A 20960-nucleotide genomic window follows, 5' to 3' on the forward strand; every position below is an offset into this window, starting at 1 on the left:
CACTGGGTCCTTGTGTCATTTCTGGACTTCCCTGAAAATTTCATCCAAATCTGTTTGTCCGTTTTTTGAGTAATGTTGCCAACAGACAGACAAACATCCAAAGGTACGTTGATCATCACATCCTCCATCTTCCTTGGCGGAGGAATAAATAACTAGCAGAAAGGCCAGGAGTTAATTTAAGTAATAAATTACTTCACTGATTAGACAGATCATTTAAAAGTGTATTTTTAAACTGTAAAATATCAGACTCGGCTTACTTATCTTTAATGTTGATATCACTGAAATTATTCTTATTAAAACTGTCTGTACATGGTTTAAGTTTGTTACGGAAGAAAAGTGAAGCATTTCAGTATTTTCAGTTTACTATTCAATTCAATGCAATTTTATTTATATAGCGTCAATTACAGTCAGATTGTCTCAAGACGCTTTACAGAACCCACTACTCAGTTCATACCTGTTGATAAATACTATGATGTACCACTAAGTACAGTTTATATTTAGCTGAAATTAGGATTAAATGCAGGGTTGTTTTATTTGACAGCATTAGCTATTAAGCTAGTTGATAGCCATAGCCTCGAGATTAGCTGCTTTAGCTGGCAGCTAAAGATTAAACAAGTTTCTAGACAACTTTGTCCGGTACTATATGAGTAAATATCGTGTAGTTTAAAACTTAACCTTACGTAAGTTCATACGGTGTTGGCTGTATTTCCTCTTCTTGGCCGCTCGGGGTTGCTGTGTCGACTGTCGCGCCCTTGTTTTTAAAGCGTTTGGTCGCGGTGCATCATGGGAAACAAAATGTCTCCTCAGATTGCCAGCTAGTGCTAATTTACCGGAGACAACTGCGAATAAATATATACTTTACACCCATTTCCAGTAGTTGTGGTGTCATTTAATATACGCTATATCGACTGCATTCTTCTGTCGTTATGGTGAGTACAGAAGCTCTTCTTTTTACCGACACTAGTAGTTTTATTTCATAGCTTGTAGCGCGTTTTAGCTTTAGCTCAGTAAACGCAGCGCTGCTGGTGTAACGTTAAGCACAGCAGAACGGACGATTAGCGAGTCTGTAATCAATACAAGAAGCTTCTTAATACGTCAGGCGTCCTGCTATGAAGTGATCGTCTGACAAAAGCCGATCTCCTTCCGCCGGATGTTTGGTTTTATACGTCGTTGCTTATTAGCTGGACACGTCTGCAGCTGCTTTTATTTAGTCAAACAGTCATAAAGAAATTATCTCTTTGCAGTTGTCCTTATGTTTGCATTACTCGCCTGCTCCATGCCTTAAATTATAACGAATACCGTTCTTTTGACAGGTAGAAAAAGGCTTTAAAAGACCAGTTCAACTCAAATAATGCAATTTTCTACTTGCCAAAAAGTGATTGCGGCTCACAGACTGTGATTGTAATGTTATTAAAGCGTCAAAATCGCTTGATTTTATACATTTGGGTTAAAGTTTTAAGATTACAGTCCATTGGACAGATATACTACAGACCAATAGATTACATACAAGTTTCTAATTAAAGACATAAGTGGATTTATTGTCGTTGTACAACTGTTGCCAGCATTACAACGAAATTAAGGAGGTACTCCTGGACTCAAGTATATAAAGAAGCTAAAATAGAATAAGTACAGGTAGCATATGAATAAATTTACCACAATTTACCACAATTTACAGTAATTGAAAACAAGCTAGGCACACAATGTTAATAGGCCATAGTCACAGTCTTGTGTGTGTCACTGTATATAGTATGCAGTGACATAATATTGCACAGTATGTTTTGCGAGAAAGCAAAGAAACACTGTATTGCATAGCCCTGCACACTACTACCTAGTATGTATAGCAGCACAGTGTTGCATTGTATGTGTAGCATTGCATGCTATTGCATAGTATAGAATTGCAAAACCAACAAAAAACAAGGATATTAAACAGGACATACACAACCTCAACATTGTGGTGGAAAATACGGATGCACAATATTTAAAAATAGGATCATTCCGATATTTGGTTTTCTATGACATATATTGGAATATGAAAATATACAGGAATCCCAGGATGACTTGAATAACTCTATTTGGGGAAAAAAATGAATCATTCATGAATGATTTTGTAGGAAAGTTCATCTGTATCAGCAATAAAAAAAGTTTAAAATGACTGAAAAATGACTCTTTACTGTGAAGATCTTTCTTAAATTCCATTGAGAAGTTTATTTATCTGGTGTAACACTGGCAAGCCATCCATGATAGTGTTTGTTTTGAATAGAATTGTGGTACTGATTTAAATGGCCAAACAAAATACTTGTGCTGCTGAATGTAACTCTAATCTGTTTTTGGAATATTTACACACGGCTGTGTAAATATTTTTTCTACCAGTTCTTTGTTTTCAGTTTTTCTCTCCTGTTCTTGCTCATTTTGATGAGTACATTGTGCACATCTGTATTTATGTATTGTAGATACACTTTGCACAACCCAATATCAATGCTGACATGATAAATTGAGCAGCACCAGCTTGTAAGCGTGAATGTCTAATGTATAAACTGGGTGATACAGTTTTAATTCAGTGTTTGTAAGACCACTTTTTAATGACATGAGGGCTTTTCCAGAAGCTCAAATCAGATTCCGGTGAAACCCAGTTTCCTCTTGCATCTGGGCTGCCACCACACACTGACAATAGACATCTCTTTGTGTTTCTAGTCAACAAAAGCGGAGTGCAGAGTGTCGAGCTCCACTTCCAGAACAGACGAAAGGAGGAGATCAAGGAGCAGAGGCAAGATGTCCACCAGTGTCTTTTACCTTGGGTTAATTCTGTAGATGCATGCAAAGTTAATGCACTTTTCAGACATCACATTAGATAAAAATGTCAGTTCACAGAAGCTTAAGACCGATTTTCCCATGCCCTTTCCATTATTTTGTCAGTCAACTGCTTTTAGGCTAAAGTCTGAAAATACTTGAGTTGTAATTTCTTGTTTTGTGGTCCTTCATCACAGCCACATTAGCTCAGATTTGTTATTCTTCAGACAGGGAGACAAATCAGCATTGAACTTCCAAGTGTTTTACTTTGTACTGTAATAAAAGCAGATCCATGTCTCACACATAGAAATTATAAAAATGTTGTGGCTATTTGAATGAACATACAGCTGCGTGGATACAAGTGTTTAGTGCGATGTTGTAAGTCGGTGTTCCAAACTTTAGTGACAAATTTGCAGTATACAGCCAGGTTGTATCTTATTTTCAAACAGTGGATTCATTCATCCACTAAATGATCTTTGTATTTTGTCTTTGCACGTCTGTTTCTTTTAGGACGAGAGAAAAGGAAACGGAAACGCAGTCGCAGTAGATCGTCGTCTTCCAGTTCATCGTCGTCATCTTCATCGTCCTCATCATCCTCATCGTCCTCTTCGAGTTCGTCACACTCATCCAGCCGTAGTCAGAGCAGCTCCAGCAGTAGTGGTAAATGGACGATAGAAAGTCTGGAATGCTTTTAATAATCTCTCTGATGCTAACATGATAAATTTCTGTCAAATGCTTTTAGTTGTGTTTGGTTCTTTATAAATCTGCCCCATGAGTGCTTTTTTATTACAGTACTAAATACCAGTGATTAGATTTGGCTCAGTGTGTTGTTTTTTCTTTTGTTTGGAGACTCTCGAAGTAAGCCCAGAAAGCAGTCTAAAAAAAGGAAAAAGGAGAAGAACAAAAAGGTAATTTCCTCCACGTTTAGCATCTGGGATTGCCACTTTTTTTGTCTCTCACAGAAAACTAAGTTTTGCCAGTTTTGTGTTCTGAACCAGAAAGGGAAGAAAGAGAAGCGGCATAAACGTAAAAAAGACAAGAAAGCCAAAGGAGGAGAGGAGAACTCGGGACCTGTACAGATCTCCAAGGTAGAAAAACCTTCAGTACCAATCTGTAGACAGTGTTTTTCTCACACTGATGTTCTCTCTATCATTAAATTAGATCCTATAAAATGTGCTGATATCTTTCCAGACAATTCTGTAACGTGGAAGTGCAGTGTAAAAAAAAAAAAAAAAAGAATTAAATTTAACACCAGCATCAATCACCTCTTCTTTAAAATGGGGACATAAATAGTGAATTTCAGTTGGGAAGGAGTTATTATGTTCATCATTTTAGAACAATTTTGAGAATATTTGTCAGTCCAAACTATGGCGGCAGCTACCGAGTATTCTATCGATTATTCCATTGATTAGTAAAGTAATCGGATTCAGCTCCTGTCATGTGCGTTACAGCATCAAAACAGGAAGTGAGCGCTCTGTGCAACAGAAATAACTGTCCTGGTGGAACACGGGCAGACATCTGCAATGTATTGTACATATATAGTATAGTACAGGGGATTCAGGTATTTTCAGCCCTAGTACATACTTGTTAATATGATGTAAATATTACTATTCAGGTCTGCACTCATTATGCAAACACTTCAGCAGTGATGTAATTCTTTTGTTCCTTACTTATCCATGCTTTTCCTTGGAAGTTGTAGTTCTTGTCACAGGCTAATTATGTGATTTTGCTGTTCAACATCGTTTTAACGGTTTTGTTTTTCTTTTAGTACTTGAAGGACCGGAAAAAAGGAAAGTACAGTATGATTTCAGGGAAGAAGATAAAGATGAAAGTAAAGAAGTCAAAAAAAGACAAGCAGGTAAGCTCACCTTTGAGCTGCAGATGTGCCTTTTTATGGTTTGTGAGCAGGTTGTTTATTGTCTCACGCACCTTTTTTTTTATTACAGCGGGATAAAAATCGAGCAGAGCTTCTCGAGTTCTTGAACTCCACCCTGTGATGCCGCCGCAGATGCCAGTCCTGGTGGTCGGGCGCGGACATGTCAGCAGAACTCAGGAAACAACAACTCAGCTTTCCAGGAGAACAAATGTGAAGAGTTTTCTGAGGAGGTGGTGTATATAACCTGCATCGCCACCGAGGGGCAGCACCGGGCTGAACGGAGTGAAGGAGCTGCAGCAAAGTGAGCTGCTTTCAGACCACCGTGTTGCTGTGCAGGTGACCAATTCTTCAGCTTAGTCTGATTGTGATGTAAGAAGGGTAAATTACACACTACTGTTCAAAAGTTTGTGGTCACTCAGACAGTTTCATGTTTTCCATGAAAACTTGCCCTTTTATTCATGTGCTAACATATCTGCACAAGGGTTTTCTAATTATCAGTTAGCCTTTCAACACCATTAGCTAACACAATGTAGCATTAGAACACAGGAGTGATGGTTGCTGGAAATGTTCCTCTGTACCCCTATGGAGATATTCCAGTAAAAATCAACTGCCTCCAGCTAGAATAGTCATTTACCACACAATGTCTACACTGTATTTCTAATTAATTTAATGCTATCTTTACTGGAAAAAGCTGCTTTTCTTTCAAAAATATGAACTATTGTAATTGACCCCAAACTTTTGAGCAATAGTGTAAGCCGTAGACGGTGAGATGGATGAAAATTGGTTACCTGCCAGCTCCAGACTTGTCAGCGCTGCTTGTGGTTTGACCATGTCGCCCTGAAAAAAGAGTTTTCCACCAAATTAGGCTCAGCAGACCATTTAAGAAAATATTGTAATCAGCAGAACCAGAGTTACCGTCTGTTATTCTGCATTTGCCTGTCTTGTCAGTACCTGGTCCGATGTTAGCCATAATGTAACTTTACCACCAACGATTCGGCCTCAGATGGCTTCAAGCCTCGTGTAGAAGTGAGGAGTCGGCTATAGATGATCGGAGACGATTTCTAGACGTTAAACAACCAACACTAACTTAAATGACGTCTATCTTGTGTTATACCCAAGCAGACTCTGATGTGTAAATCAGTTTCAGATTCCCTCTCTACATGCTGGCTGCATCAGTCATTCATGTCAACCTTACTGCATTTTTTAAACACCAGGCCATTTAATTTTTTCTAGGTAACTTTACAGTCATTTTCTACAATAAATCCTGGCTGCGGTGTACTGAACTAATAGTTTTTAATGTGTACGTTTTGCCTAAAATGAGCATTGGATTAATCATTTGATAATTACCGAAAGTCTCATTCCTGGCATTTTGGCATTTATTCTCCCATGAAATACAATCACTGTTAGTCCTCCCTTGTATGAATCCCTTTGAAAGCTTTATATGGACGATGGAACAAACTTGTTGTGCGTTGTATTTTTGTTTTGTGAGAAATGGAACAGAAACAGCAATTAAACTGCTGGAAAGATTTTACTTTGAAATATTTCATTTAAAAACATCTGACAACATTTAGTGACATGTCTCTGCGTATTTTCCTTTTTTTTTCTTTTTTTTACTTTCATGACTCGCTCTTGCAAATAAAGAGCGCAGGAGAAAAGCTTTCGGTGCGCTGACCTTGGATGATGAATAATGCTGCTGAGTCTTTGTGCGCTGTCGGGAAGGCGAGCATGATTCACCTTCAGAGTGACGTTCAAGTGAAATACAGTTGTGCTCATAAGTTTACATACGCTGGCAGAATTTGTAAAAGATGTGCCATTCTTTAATGAAAACATGAACAGTCAGAGCAAATACGATTATCAGACTGCTAACCCTAAATAAAAGAAAAGATTTACACATTTTCTATTTAAAAAAGGACAATATTTCTCAAATTTTCCCAGGGTGTGTAAAGTTATGAGCACAACTGTGTTTTGTCTATAACACTATATTCCCTTTAAATGCAAAATATTTTCATAAAACACCATTCACTTCTGAGCTAACAGCCAATTTCCTCCTGCAACAAAAAGTATTTATATAAATAACCCTATCAGGCCCTCAGTGCTTGGATGTTAAATCTCTACCAAAAAAAGAGGCATCGCTGCAAGAAGTGATAATCTCAAGCAAAGTTAAAATGGTTTCAAGTACTGCAAAACTGTCGTCAATGTGTAGAATATCAGTAAAAAGCCTGACAAGCAGGATCTAACGCTGAGTGGTTTCTGTACTGAAAAGTCAGGGGAATGAAAGATTGGTCCCCGTGGAAACACTGCAACAGTCCTGGAGATCAGCGTTTATCCCCCTGAAACGTCCGACCGTCATCTCAGTCCTGTGAACACCGCATCAGACCACCTTGCTGGTGCTGCTGCTGCCGGATCCTTTGTATCTGAAGTCGGGCATGCTCCACACCCTCTGCCTCTCATCCTGGTCCATCCCTTTCTCCACGTCCTCCGACACCGTTTTCAGGTCGCTGAGTCCCGCCCCCTCGGCTGCAGGGGAGGTCAGGCCCGCCGTGCTCCCGAACGGGTTGATCTTGATCCTGGACCTGAAATTAATGAGGGACATGCTCATGGCGCGTTTGTTGTTCCACTGGCGGGCGAGTCGCTGCGCCTCCTGCTCCTCCTTCAGGTGCTCCAGAGCCTCCAGGAGGACGGAGCGGAACAGGCCGGGCACCTCGTGGGCCTCGGGCTCGTTGGCCTGCATGACCTCCCTGAACCTGAGCGCAGCAGAACAAAACACAGGTGAGTGAGCTGACGGTAAATACTGCAGAGACTGTGTGGTTGTATAAACTGTCAGGCAATATCAGGCAAACAGATCATGGGTCATTCCAGAATTGGAGGACATTTAATGTCCCAACCATCAAATTTCAAATAATCCATGTACAAAATACTAAAACATGCAGTTGTTGTGTAAATTTACTTGTATTGAGACCAAATCTAAAAAGAAAGAGAAAAGAATGTTTGAAATTATTTTAAAAGTACCAAATAAGTCTGGAGTTCCTCCTAAAATGCCATTTTTCTCTTGTCCCACCCCTCTGATGACCAAACCGAATCATGAATAAAACAGTTAAAATTAAATTTAAGCCTGCTTTTTTGGTATTATTTTCCATGCCACTTGTAATTGTTGGAATATTTTTAATCAACATAATATTTTAAATAATTATTATGCATGGAACATTTGTCCTACAACAACCCTGTCAGCATAACCTTTTAGCTGGTAGAAGAAGAAGAAAACAGTGAATAACATGAAACTCTGGAATTAACATCATCAGTTTTCCAAAAGAATGAGTAGAGTAAAGCTATATCCTCTCTTCTATTTTTTATATTTTCATAACATTGTCAGTCTTGATTAAATGTCTCACTCTACCTGACATTTTCAGGATGACAATTTTTTCTTATTTTTTTCTGGACTGTTTTCCATCAGTCAGTTTGTCCTCTTGGTCAGCAGTAACAACTAGCTAAATATCTAGCTTCTACTGCTGAGAAAAAGATCACATTAGCATGGATTAGCAACCCTGTTACTGTGATTAGAGTAGGGTTAGCAAACAACAAATAAAACATGGAATAAAAATGCTGCCATTGATGTGTAAGCTGAGCCAATCAATCAACAACAACAATCTAATGCAACAAAAGAACAAAGACAGAACAAAAAACACGACTGTGTTGATAAACGGATGTCAACTCATCTGCAGTATCCCGGGTGTTTCCAAGCATGTGGGTTAAGGTTCTTACAAAAAATTTCATGGTTTTATTCTTGCTTTTGTACAGAGAAAAAAAAACACCCACATGATGGCAAATGTTAAAAAAGCAGTCTGGATCACAGTCATCTGCCCCCCATGTGCATGACCAGCACACCCCTGCCAATTTCCCAATTACCCGTCCTCGTCTTCCTAACAAGAGGTGGCTGAGGTCTAAACAAGCCTTTAAATAGAATCAGCCTGGGAACCTGCTTCCCAGTAAGTGTGTCCAGTTAACCGGTGATTGGCTTTCCTTTCACTCAGACCAGCATGTGAGCTCAGATCACACATGAATCATTAGTGTTATTGTGTGTCTTTTTGAATTTAGCTTTACTTGTTGTTGATTGGACAGGGTGTCCCTAAAGTCTGGACACAGGAAATCTCATTAACTAGAAGTTTTTTGCCTCCACAGATCAAATATGGGTTTAGAAGAAAGAGTTGAACTGGTACTTCTCAGTGGATATGAAGGATGAACATATCAAAAGACGGTATATGAATTTAACACACGTCATCCAAGGAGGATTTCACTTGGCTTTTCCTCTATGGCAAAGGTCTTTAGAAAGGTTAAAGAAACGGGCAGTGTCATGAACAAACCCCGTTCTGAATGACCAAATGTATCGGCTGAAACTAAAGAATTGGTCATGGATAAAATTCATGCTAGCCTCAAAAAAATCACTTCCTGAACCCTAACCTGATCTTTCTATACGTCCATCCTTCACGTCCACTGAGAAGTACCAGTTCAACTCGTTCTTCTTTCGACAAAGCCATGTTTAATCTGTGGAGGCAAAAAAAATAATAGTTAATGAGATTTCCTATGCTTCCAGACACCCTGTATTAGGATTAGAATTTTATCAGTTAAAGTGCAAATACTCTTGATTAAAGCGAGAACTGAAGGAAATTTTGCCCAACTATCCAAAACACAAAATATACGACAGAAATGTCCAGATGCTCTCAAATTGATTAACCATCTTTTTGGGTTTCAATGAAAAATAAACACGAGATGAGGGAAAAAGTCAGCAGTTGAGAGTGAAACTATAATTTCACAATCTCATTTCTGTTAGAAGCAAATAGTCTCTGAAAAAAGCAAATTGTGCATTTCGAGTTAAGATATTTTTGTTAGATCTGATGTAAGACATGCATTTATGATCCTAGAAAGGGCCTCTTTTTCAATTAGAAACACTAAAAGATCACTTTTGGTCAATCTCAAACTCTGCCAATGAAATACAGTGCAGCTTTAAAGTACGTCTCAGCATAGACTGAGGGTCAATACAAGAAAAAACCCTATAAATATATTTTTTTCAATGAATATAACATTAAATGAATGATAAATCCAGTGTAGACATTGTTAATGTGTTAATGTGGTAAATGATTATTCTAGCTGGAAACAGCTGATTTTTAATGGAATATCTCAGAGGAACATTTCCAGCAACCATCACTCCTGTGTTCTAATGCTACATTGTGTTAGCTAATGGTGTTGAAAGGCAAATTGATGATTAGAAAACTCTTGTTTAATTATGTTTGCACATGAATAAAAGTGTGCGTTTTCTTGGAAAATATGAAATTGTCTGGGTGACCCCACACTTTTGAATGGTAGTGGATTTAGTCATAAATCCACTACTTATGTCTTTTGACATAATAGTTTGTTTATTTACTATTATTTCCTCAATTCATTATTGACCTGTTTCTATCCAGGACTCACCCACGTTTTACTCATGGATGGGGTCCAAATAAACATTAAAAATCAAACAATCAGATTCTTTCCTAAGTATCTCAAAGAGCTGTTAATTACACTTCACAGTCAACCTAACAAGTCAGGTCTCCACCTGCATGCAGCTAATTAAAATCACAAAAAATGCACTCCATTCGGTCCCTGCTGTGTTGATGGATTCCACTTAGCACTTACCACCTCACTGCTCAACCACATTAACGCCATCGAGCTCTAACAAGACACCCGAGACCTCAGCAGCTTTCTACGAACAGATGCTAAGATGAGCTCAGGGTATCCTAGCTGCAGATTAGAGGACAGAGATGCTGAAGCATTATAGAGTCATGTGTAGGACGGCAGGGAAGTTGGCCAGCTGAGCAGCTTCCCTGAACAAAACTTTAGTCATCTGCACCAAAGACGACCCTCAAGTGGCTTTAAGTCATATGAACACAAACATACTTGTAATATCATTTTGTCCTTTTAACCCAAAAAAGTACAATTACCTAAAATTGTTGATCCTAAGACTGGAGAGTAGTAATTGCCTGCCACGAATACCACAGGAGGTACTTCCAAGAGGTGGAGATAGAAAGATTATAGCTTTACTCATTTGTTAAATTCCATAATTCCAAATGGTTTAAAAACAAAAGTGTGACCTAGGTAGCCAAAAAAAGCAGAGAAATGTAAGAAGTCAGCTAAGAACAATAAATAAATGATTGAAAAGGATACAGATAAAATTAAAATGAAGTCAAATGTTGGATAAAAGATTAATGAAGGAGTCTGATTTTCTAAAAAAAAAAATGGGAAAATGGTTTCATTGTGATAGGCAATGTATAAAATAGTGAGCTAGAACAATACATAAATTGGGAAAGTCTCTAGAAGAAATGGGAAAAATTGTTAAATATTTAGTTAAATGTGTTGGATGCATGGCTGAAAGTTTAAGGTTCTGCAAGTAGCAGCACTTATGCAAAGTTTATGCAACTGACTTGAACACTTGCTTGAAAATTAACTGTAGCGGCATTCAGGGTAGTTTAAAATCAAATCAGTCTAACACGTTACGTAGGTGGCATCAATGAAGAGGCACTGGAGCTCGTCTGACAAATTAGGACGGTAATCACTGCTACAGTGAGCCAAAGAGAAACTGAAATTTCATGATTTTGTTTCAGCATTAAGAAAATCTCTGTTCTTTTAGCTGTTCTAATAGCTAAAAACACCAATTTAGAACAGTATCTAACTTCTCTGACTAAAGTGACATCTGCATTTAGATCTATGGGAAAGACATCCTTTAACAGGGTCATCAGTATGTATGATGATTAGTGTGATATGTAAAAAAAAAAAAAGCAGAATTGACTAAGAATATCAGTGAAGAATGTGATCAGACTGCCAGGCAAGAAGTGTCTGTCAGTAGTTACAAAACAGTGATGCTATGTTAGGGTTGCAGGAAATAAACCCTTTAGGAGTTCAGTGTTGGGGCCGTATTTTGCTGGCATAGTTTGTTTTTTCTTATTTTCTTAGATGAAAGAGTCACTACAAATCAGTACAAAGTCGTTCTGAGTGATCACCTTTATCCTGCACCGAAACTTTTCTATGCCAATGATAGTTGTCTCTTCCAGGAAGACGGTTTGATGAAATGATGTCAATCACAAGCTATGGCCTTCACAGTCACCAGCTGTCAGCCTAACACATGGGGAATTTTGGACCAGTTTTTTCAAAGCACGAACTGAGGGAATATCTATCAGAGAAGCATTCAACCCTCCAGTAGAGCTTCAGAGATTTGTAGAATCAATGCCAAGAAAGACTAAAGCTGTTCTGACAGTACATGTTGACCCAGTACCCTACTAAGACAGGTTTTCTGTGTGACGCTCCCATTCTAAAGTCTAGGTGTACGTCATACCGCTGTTAAGCACTGCAAGTCTTACTCTGGACTTGTGAAAATGCACAAGAGTTAAATTTTGAGGCCAAGAACTTCCATGTGAGTAATGGGGCTAAAGGATGGTGATGTTTGTTACTGCTGTTTAGAGCTAAATGTTTTACTACAGTGAGATGTTCGTGGTCCTAAGAGGATGATTCTTAGTCTCGTTCCAGATCGCCAAGTCGGCACAAGCATTGATAGGTCTGGTGTTGCTTTTCAATAGAGGCCGTTTCTGACAATCATATACCGATCAGGCATGACATTATGACCACTGGTCTAATATTGTGTTAGTCCCCCTTATGCGTTCAAAAATGCTGAAAACCACCTGATAAGGACAAGGGGACCTCTGACAGTGTCTTATGGGGTGTGGCACCAGGACGTTGGCAGTGGATCCTTTGGATGCTCTGGGTTGTGCAGTGGGGGCTCTGGAAATCAAACTTGCTCCACTGCATCCTGTTGATGCTTGATCAGAATGGGGTCTAGGAAGTTTGGAGGTCAAATCAAAATCGGATGTTCCTGATTGTTGGATGTTTTTGCGATGGGATGGGGTGGGGTGGGGTGCATTTTCTTGCGGGGGTAGACCAGTGACATTTAGGATGCCAAAATCCAAGGTTTTCCAGCTGAACTCCACATAGTACCAAAATGATCAATGTTATTCACTTCACCTGTCAGTGGTTTTGATGTTGTGGCTGACTGGTGTATGTCAAACATCTGCAACCACATGAAAATGAGTTGTTGACCCTTTGAGGACAAACTTGATGTGCACCAGCTGCACGAAGTACATGGTGTCACTAGGGTATGTCAAGTGTGGGGGTGAAGTGGTAGATTTCCTGAATAGCTGTGTCCTTCAGCCGGTCAGGAACATTAGGAAAGCTATAATGTCAGAAACTGGAGTGGAGCGAGACTGTGTACACACTGACAATTGCTGTCAAAGGGCAACCATTAATTCAGTCATTTAGCCCTCTTGAAATTGCTCTGAAAATTGCTGACCAGTACTTTCTAAGCCTTGAACAGGACCAGAACATATGCAAAAGGAATGCAGGGCCAACAGAGCAGCCGGCTCACATTGGACTAACACGATGATGGAATTCAGCCAAACAAGCATTGCACAGATAAGCTCTATGTGTCAGTCTGAGCTGGATCAGAAGGTGGTGTGAGCAGGAAGAAGTGTCACTGATTCATCATTCAACTCTGACTTCTGATGGCCGTTAGTCTTAAAAACAGAATCTGTACCCATCAACGTAACGTTACTGTTTTCAAGAGGTCTGTGGCAGTTCAAGACTGTCTTCCCACATCAACCCAAATGGAAACACAGCGCAGACAGATCTGAAAGCAGCAGAAAAGGTCAGACCAGGACAGGCTCATTTAGAACTCAGTGGAAGAACGTTGCTCTCTGACTACTGCTGGACCAGTAGCTGGACATGAAGTTGGTTAGAAACGAAAACCAAGTTCAGCAGATCTTGATATTATATAGATTTACTGATATGTTTAATTTGTTACCAGCCCAGTTAAAAAAACACAACTGCTTCGTTTATATTCTGAAAAAGATCTTGGGGTGAAGATTGGTGAGCACTGAAATATATCAAGGAATTTATTGACAATACATTGAACTGTGCTAGTCAGGGATACTCAGAGTTGACTTCATTGCAGAAAATCTTATTTCCTGTCTACAGGAGTGTTATTTGAACAAAATGTAATCACAGTTCGATGAACAAAAACATTGGTTGCTCAGAGTGTGGCCGATCTCTAACCTCCATGTTTGCTTATTTTGACTGGGACTTCAGTACTTTTCACTTCGTGATAGATAAATCAGAACTATTTTCTCAGTCATAATTATTGGAAGTTGTCCTGACTTGGATATTGATGACATGACTATTTACAATTAGGAAATTCTAATATGCTGCTCCAATGCAACGGTGTAAAAATATATTGTACTAAAAGGAAAAACTCATTCAAAATTATACTGAAGTACAAGTATTATTCAAAAAATTGTAAATGGTAAATGGTCTGTATTTATATAGCGCTTTACTATACCTGCAAGGTACCCAAAGCGCTTTACATAATACGTCACATTCACCCATTCACACACACATTCACACACTGATGGCGGAAGCTGACATGCAAGGTGCTAACCACGACCCACCAGGAGCAATTAGGGGTTAAGTGTCTTGCTCAGGGACACCTCGACATGAGCACGACGGGCCGAGGATCGAACCAGCAACCCTTCGGTTGGAAAAATGGACTTAAAGGACAACTAAGTACTCTGTGTGACCTCTTTGAGTGATGTAATAAATATCACATTATTAAATAAATAGTTGATGTTGATGTGGTTCCCAAAATAGGGATTAAAAACCCTTCAAAGAGTTACAGTCTGACTGTTAGTGAGGTGATGGATGGAAGGAGAAAGAATAAAAAACAAAATGCTTAACTTATTGTAACTTATTGAAAAATATTGTATCATTTTACCAAACAACTTCATAAAAGACAAATCTTTTTAGTGAAACTGCTAACAACACATACATATCTAGTACTCAGCAGAGAGCCTTGGTCACACTCTGTCTTTCTCTTGGTCCAGGATGGAACATCCCTGGATCTTAGATAATTTTGTACAAACATTAATGGTGCCCAAATAATAAATCCATTGGTGTCACCATGAGGTGGACACTTTTTCATTGTATTGTCCAAACAGATGATAGCCTTGATGTCATTCTCCTGACCAGCTGTAATCACCATCTAGCATCATCAGTAAGTGAAAATTTAAATTGGTCTAAATACTTTGGTTCACCTGAAAAACTAATGACATTCCTATTCCTCGACTGTACTGTCGTAATTAGCAAATACATGGGTGGTCAACATTACCCACATTAGCATGTTAGCATTAGGCCATTTGCCACTGTGGGAACTTGTGACCCATTTTAGTGCAGTCTGAACTTTTATGCATGTCCCGACCACAAAAACTGCCACTGTAGAACTTCATTCAAGGACATTTTTAGGAGGAGAGTATAATACCCACTACATGGTAGCTGCTATGTGTCTATACAATGATTGGGTTAACTTGTAGAAGACAATGCTGACTGGTTGAGTTTTTACCTCTCTAGCATCAACATCTTCAACATAAAGTTCAGCATATAAGGTAGCATAACAAAACCTATATTGTTCTATTTCTAGGTGTTCATTGAACTGAAGTTTTATGTCTAGTAGTAACAGCTTGAGATTGTTATTTTGTTTTGTTCAAAGCTCTCAGATGTTATGCTGCAGTAGATACAGAAAGGTTGAAAGAACATGGACATTTTCTTTATATGATTCCGATGATTTCCTGCAGTTGAAAGTCACCAGTCGTCGGTGAGCTGTTTTCCACTGCAGGAACTTGAGGGCACCCTAGACCTCTGTGTACATGCTCTCTTCTCTCTGAGTTTAATCAGTCAGGGTCAAGATGTGCACAACAGTTTTCCAGCCTGTCAGTAATACCTTTCTTGGAGTAGATACTCTTTTTTTTCACTATAAATTACCCCTGAGGAGGCTGTACAAAGGCCTGCAAGTTCCTGCAATGAAGAATTGTCCATTGTGAGTTATAGGTGATGCTAGGTAAGTAACTGTACCTGCCAGATAAATGTAGAGGAGTATAATTATTAAATACTAGCATTTAATATACAAATAAAGTTCAAAAGGTTATCTAAATGTCATTTTTTGTGCCTCCTTACTTGAGTATGACGATGCCACAGCAGGATGGCGGCACCTTGGAGCAGAGGTCCTCCAGGCCGAGCCGCTCCCCCGTGCTGATGCTGAAGGAGGATCGAGGCGTGCTGGCCAGCCAGCTGTAGTCCACACCGGTCTTCAGCCGTCGGTACTCGTTCTCCCTCTCCTTCTGCAGCCTCTCGGCCTCCTTCAGCTGCCAGCCGAACTCCACCATCAGGGTGTCGGTGACCACGTCGGATGGGTCCCGGCGGGGCGTCCGGTAATAAGGCTCATTCCAGTTGAACCAGGAGGCCATTGTCCTCCTTCACCGTCCCCTGAAGAGAGACCACCAGAGGGAAGCATCTCAGAGATGTGATGGTAGGTGGAAAATCAGAATATTATATTATCACGATGTTGAAATGTTTGCATTTGTGGTGTATTGTTGAAGTCTGTGTATATCTGTACTTTGCAGAGTCTGAAATGTGAGACCAAAAAAAAAAAAAAAACACCACCACAGAGCTGTTACACTGAACATGTAATTGCCTGAAGAGGTTGCTTCTTTCCACTGGTAGTGCTAGCTTAAGGGATCATTGGATTTGCTGTGCCATATAATAGTTTAAGTTCTTGGCCTTACTATGGGAGGTACCCTGAGGTGACTTATGTTGTGGACTGGCTCTGTATAAACAAAACTGAATGTGTTCTTCACTCTTCTTTTTTTTTTTTTGCAAAGTAATATGAAAAAATACAGCTTGGTGCAGTGACACAGCATTCATTTTTCAGACAAACATTAACACTGCATAATTTTGCATCAATTGAAACATCATATCCTCTGAAGTGTGTTTCACATCTGGACATTTTCCCCAAAGAGACCATCCTTCGTCTCATCCTCCATCGGCTCTTTGTTCCACAGGTGTCATATCTACTCCCACACCGACCAACACCGAGTCTTTTGTCTGCATGTTTTTTGGTGGAAGTACAAAAAAACACAACACTGTTTCATGCATTGTGAGTCATTAATTAAAACTCCAACGTTTAATTAGGTTTCATAACAAAAATGTGAATATTTGCTGCTTTTCTTTCATGATAGCAAACTGAAAAAAGCCACACATGGTCCAGTTCCTTTCAAATGTGAGGATTAGCTGCTGTTGTTTCTGATGTATTGCTGTGAGATTAATGGGGACTGTTGGTCAAACAGAACAGGATATTTTTAAAATCTCACATTGATCTCAGGTAAATTGCATTTTTTCATAAAAGATTTGCCAGTGTTTAATATAATTCTTTTTTGAAGCAACAATTTAGACAACATTTGACTTTGGATTGCTCAAAAACAAGCAAATTGATGAAGTGAGTGTAATTAAGTGGGTATTTTTCCCTTTTTTCATACATATTCTGGAATGTTACATTAAGAAAAATAATAGAAAAGTTAACTGATGACAAAAATAATAAAAACTATTATCCTCAGAAGATTTTCAGAAGCACCGTTTTGTAAAACATGCACAGTGAATGCCTTAACAGCAACAGGTTACGCATCATTTTGTGTTGCACCTGCACATGTTTTCTCTGTTTTTATGCTTTTAAATTTAGTTTCATTTTTGGCTATTTAGTAAGTGTCCTCTATATTTGTGGCTTAATCCCTTTGTCCTCCAAACCTCAGCTGCTTGGTGTTGCTCAGCTGTTATAAAGTCTTGTGTTACTGTAGACTTTAAAAGTTGGAAAGGAAGTATTTCCACTGGTTTAGAGGTTTACGTAGCTTGGAAAAATAGTCTAGTAATTTATATATAAAAACTCTCTGTCATGGCAGGACAGCATATTGTTTATTGTTAATAGAGGAGAACAAGAACAACCCCAGATTTCTCTTCAGCACTGTAGCCAGGCTGACTGTCAGAGTTCTGTTGAGCCTTGTATTCCTTTAGCTCTGAGCAGTAATGACTTCATGTGCTTCTTTACAGATAAAATTGTTATGATCAGAGAAAAAAATTAATCTCACCCTTCCTAAAACTGCCACAAATCTATCATTGAGTACAGTTATTTTAGAATTGGCTGTAAGACCTGATGGATGTTAAGACTTCTTCACTCCTATATATCTCTCTGAACTAATTTCAACAGTTTCTACATCCAAACCATCAACACGTCTTTTAGATCCTATTCCATCTAGACTGTTCAAGGAGGCTATAACTTTAATTAATTCTTCAGTGTTAGATCTGATTAATCTCTCTCTCGTAACAGGCTATGCACCACAGGCTCTCAAGGTTGCTGTAGTCAAACCTTTACTTAAAAAGCCTACTCTTGACCCAGATATTTTAGCTAACCATTGACCAATATCCAACCTCCCATTTCTCTCTAAAATGCTTGAGAGAACGGTTGCAAATCAACTATGTGAACACTTACAAAGCCATAGCTCGTTTGAAGAGTTTCTGGATTTAGAGTGCATCATAGCTCAGAAACAGCTCTGGTGAAAGTCACTAATGACCTTCTCATAGCATCAGATAATGGACTAGTCTCTAGACTTGTTTTGTTGGACCTTAGTGCAGCATTTGACACCATCAACCACAAACTTATTACAGCAAGTAGAGGATTCTATTGGCATTAAAGGGACAACACTGGACCGATTTAAATCGTACTTATCAGACAGGTTCCAGTTCCTGCAGGTCAGCAATGACTCTTTTGAACACACTAAGGTTAATCATGGAGTTCCTCAGGGTTCTGTCTTAGGACCAATACTGTTCACATTATACATGCTCCCTTTATGCAACATTATTAGGAAGCACTGTATTAATTTCCATTGTTATTCTGACAACACTTAGTTGTATTCATCTATGAAACCAAATGAAACTAATCAGCCAGCAAGACTGCAAGACTGTCTTAAGGACATAAAGACCTGGATGACCTGTAATTTCCTACTGCTGAATTCAGACAACACTGAAGGCATTAAATTTGGCCCCAAATATCTCAGAAACTCAGCAAATAGTTACTTTGGAGGGCATTACTTTGGCATCCAGTAATACTGTGAGGAACCTTAGAGTTATCTTTGACCATTAGATGTCCTTTAACTCACCAGTTGTCCATTTCCACCAGTCTGCTTTGCATCACCCTCACTATACTTGATATGCTCATATACACACTGTTTGAATTTTACTACCAGCTATATATGTAGTGCAGTTAATGCTAGAGCCTTACACCATAATAGTAACCTTCAGAATCAGCTTCCAGGTTGGCTTGTACTTTGTTTGTATCATCTATGTTATTCCTATCATGCATCATGCATGTATGCCACCTTTCCGTCCCTGTCAACCCAGCCGGCCAACAGCAGATGCTTCCTCCCATACGAATAGGGTTCTGCTTAAGGTTTCTTCCCGTTAAAAGAGTTTTTTCTTGCCACTGTTGCTTTAAATCTTACTCTAGGGGTTCAGGCCATTTGGGTTCTGTAAAGTGTCTTGAGATGATTTGAATTGTAATTGGTGCTATATGAATAAAACTGAATTGAACTGAATTGAATTGGTCCAGATTAACAAACACAGCAACATGCTGAGATTAGTGGCAGACCTGGCTGTCTGTCCTCATCGGTTTAACTCTGTGGTGACTAAGCCTGTAAAATGGATCCAAAACAATCACCTGAGGAATGCAACTGCGTACTAGATGCATTAAATTGTGTTTTAATGGATGCATTTGTGTACAGAAACAATGAACAAGTAGAATTTATAAATAAGAATAGGATCCATCTAAATTAGTTTATTATCAGATTATTACATTTTTCAATTTCTCAACTAATTGTTTGACTTGTAACAGATGAAAGAAACTGAGAAATATCTGAGACAGCTTCCTTACTACATATTTAACATAAAATTTACCATCAAGCAAAATCAGCAAATCCTCACACCTTTCCTCAAATAAATTACCTGCATTATCAATAGCGGTCGTTGGATCTTTTTTCTATCTAGTAGTTATTTAAATTGAGTAATTGTTGCAGTATGCCTCTTATTCTCTGCTATTTTTAATGGATTTTTATGCTTTCATACCTATTCTATTCTATTTGACTGTATTTGTTTTTATTACTTGCCTGTAAAGTATGTTTGAGATATTATTATCATTAATATTATTGATATCAGAAATAAATGCAGAAGAAGAACACATTTCTTGCCTTGAACTTTCTTTTGAAATTCCCTTTTTATTCAAAAATACATCTCTCATCTCAAGACTGATCACTTTTTACAGATTTAAACAACAGGCGTCGTTATTGAGAGGCACATTTAAAGCAGCTTGTTGCTGTTTGAATTCAGAATGAGCAGTTTTATACAAAAAAGTAATTTCTTACCTCTTTTTCTTTTCCCTAAGTTAGTCTTACACTCCACAAGAAAAGAAGAAAAATCGCCGTTGAGCAGAATTATAAAGGAAGTCCTGAGAAAGCAGAAGACTGGATGGATGCTCAGAGAGACGAGACAGTGTGAGAGATAAGCAGAGAGAGAGAAGAGAAATGGTTTCTCTCTCCTTCCTCTGCTGTCAGTGTTATCTCCACCTCTCTCCTCCTCCCGGGAGCCTCTCTGGCCTGCCTTTACTTGTTGCTGGAGGTTGGGGGCACCATCTCCAATGGGAGCCGCTGGATCACGGCCCCTGATGAAGTGCTTGTGTAGCTTTTTTACGATTCGCCGTTGCCATAGCAATGCTGCTAAGCCTATTTGTCCACAATAAGCTCCATCAGCTGAAAGGGAGCTAGAGAGCGATGAAGAGGCAGATAAAGAGGACAGAGTGGGCCGAGCGCCGTGATGGAGAGAGAGAGAGAGATAAATCAAAGAATGTTGTTTGTGAGGACAGGGTTTCTGTGATGTGGGCTCGGTTTGGTGCTGCAGCATCTGCGAGAGATCACCCAGTGTCAATTAACCTCCCACAGATAATGAGAGCCGCTGGTTGGCAACAGTCGTGCATGAGTAACAGGATGGTTGGAGATGTGCTAATTGCATCAGGAAGTGTTTGCAGGGGACAGAGGAGCAGAGAGAAAGAGTCCAGACTGGATGTGTAGTCGTCGTGTAAGCAGATATCAAGGTTTACTGGTTCATTCTGCGTGTAGGTGTGAGCAGCTAGCCTCAGACAGTTTCCTCCTGCACATTTTCTTCAAAATCTTCATCACACCTCCAACACAGCACCATCCTCCTCCTCTTCCTCCTCCTCCTCGGTGTTACTCTGCCCGAGAAAACGCTGGGCGAACTCTGAACTCTGCTCAGTCACTGTAGAAATATCCACCCGCGAGTG

At 39.2% G+C, this 20960-nt stretch overlaps 2 protein-coding genes across 2 annotated transcripts; one reads left to right on the forward strand and one right to left on the reverse strand.

The window, feature by feature from the left end:
- The first annotated feature begins 749 nt into the window (after positions 1–749).
- si:ch211-22i13.2 (uncharacterized protein LOC553945 homolog) lies at positions 750–6194 on the forward strand. The gene is made up of 7 exons (XM_022211914.2): positions 750–929; positions 2692–2764; positions 3298–3447; positions 3637–3695; positions 3786–3875; positions 4556–4645; positions 4734–6194. The coding sequence occupies exons 1-7, from the start codon at positions 927–929 to the stop codon at positions 4782–4784; spliced, it is 516 nt and encodes a 171-aa protein (XP_022067606.1). The 5' UTR covers positions 750–926; the 3' UTR covers positions 4785–6194.
- On the reverse strand, positions 6173–20936 carry rd3 (retinal degeneration 3, GUCY2D regulator). Its single transcript, XM_022211905.2, has 3 exons — positions 20029–20936; positions 15743–16051; positions 6173–7407 (listed from the first exon to the last, which is right to left on the reverse strand). The coding sequence occupies exons 2-3, from the start codon at positions 16030–16032 to the stop codon at positions 7035–7037; spliced, it is 663 nt and encodes a 220-aa protein (XP_022067597.1). The 5' UTR covers positions 16033–16051; positions 20029–20936; the 3' UTR covers positions 6173–7034.
- Between the last annotated feature and the right edge of the window lie 24 nt (positions 20937–20960).

Source organism: Acanthochromis polyacanthus, chromosome 16 (genome assembly GCF_021347895.1).
Source record: "Acanthochromis polyacanthus isolate Apoly-LR-REF ecotype Palm Island chromosome 16, KAUST_Apoly_ChrSc, whole genome shotgun sequence".
Taxonomy (NCBI): Eukaryota; Metazoa; Chordata; class Actinopteri; family Pomacentridae; genus Acanthochromis; species Acanthochromis polyacanthus.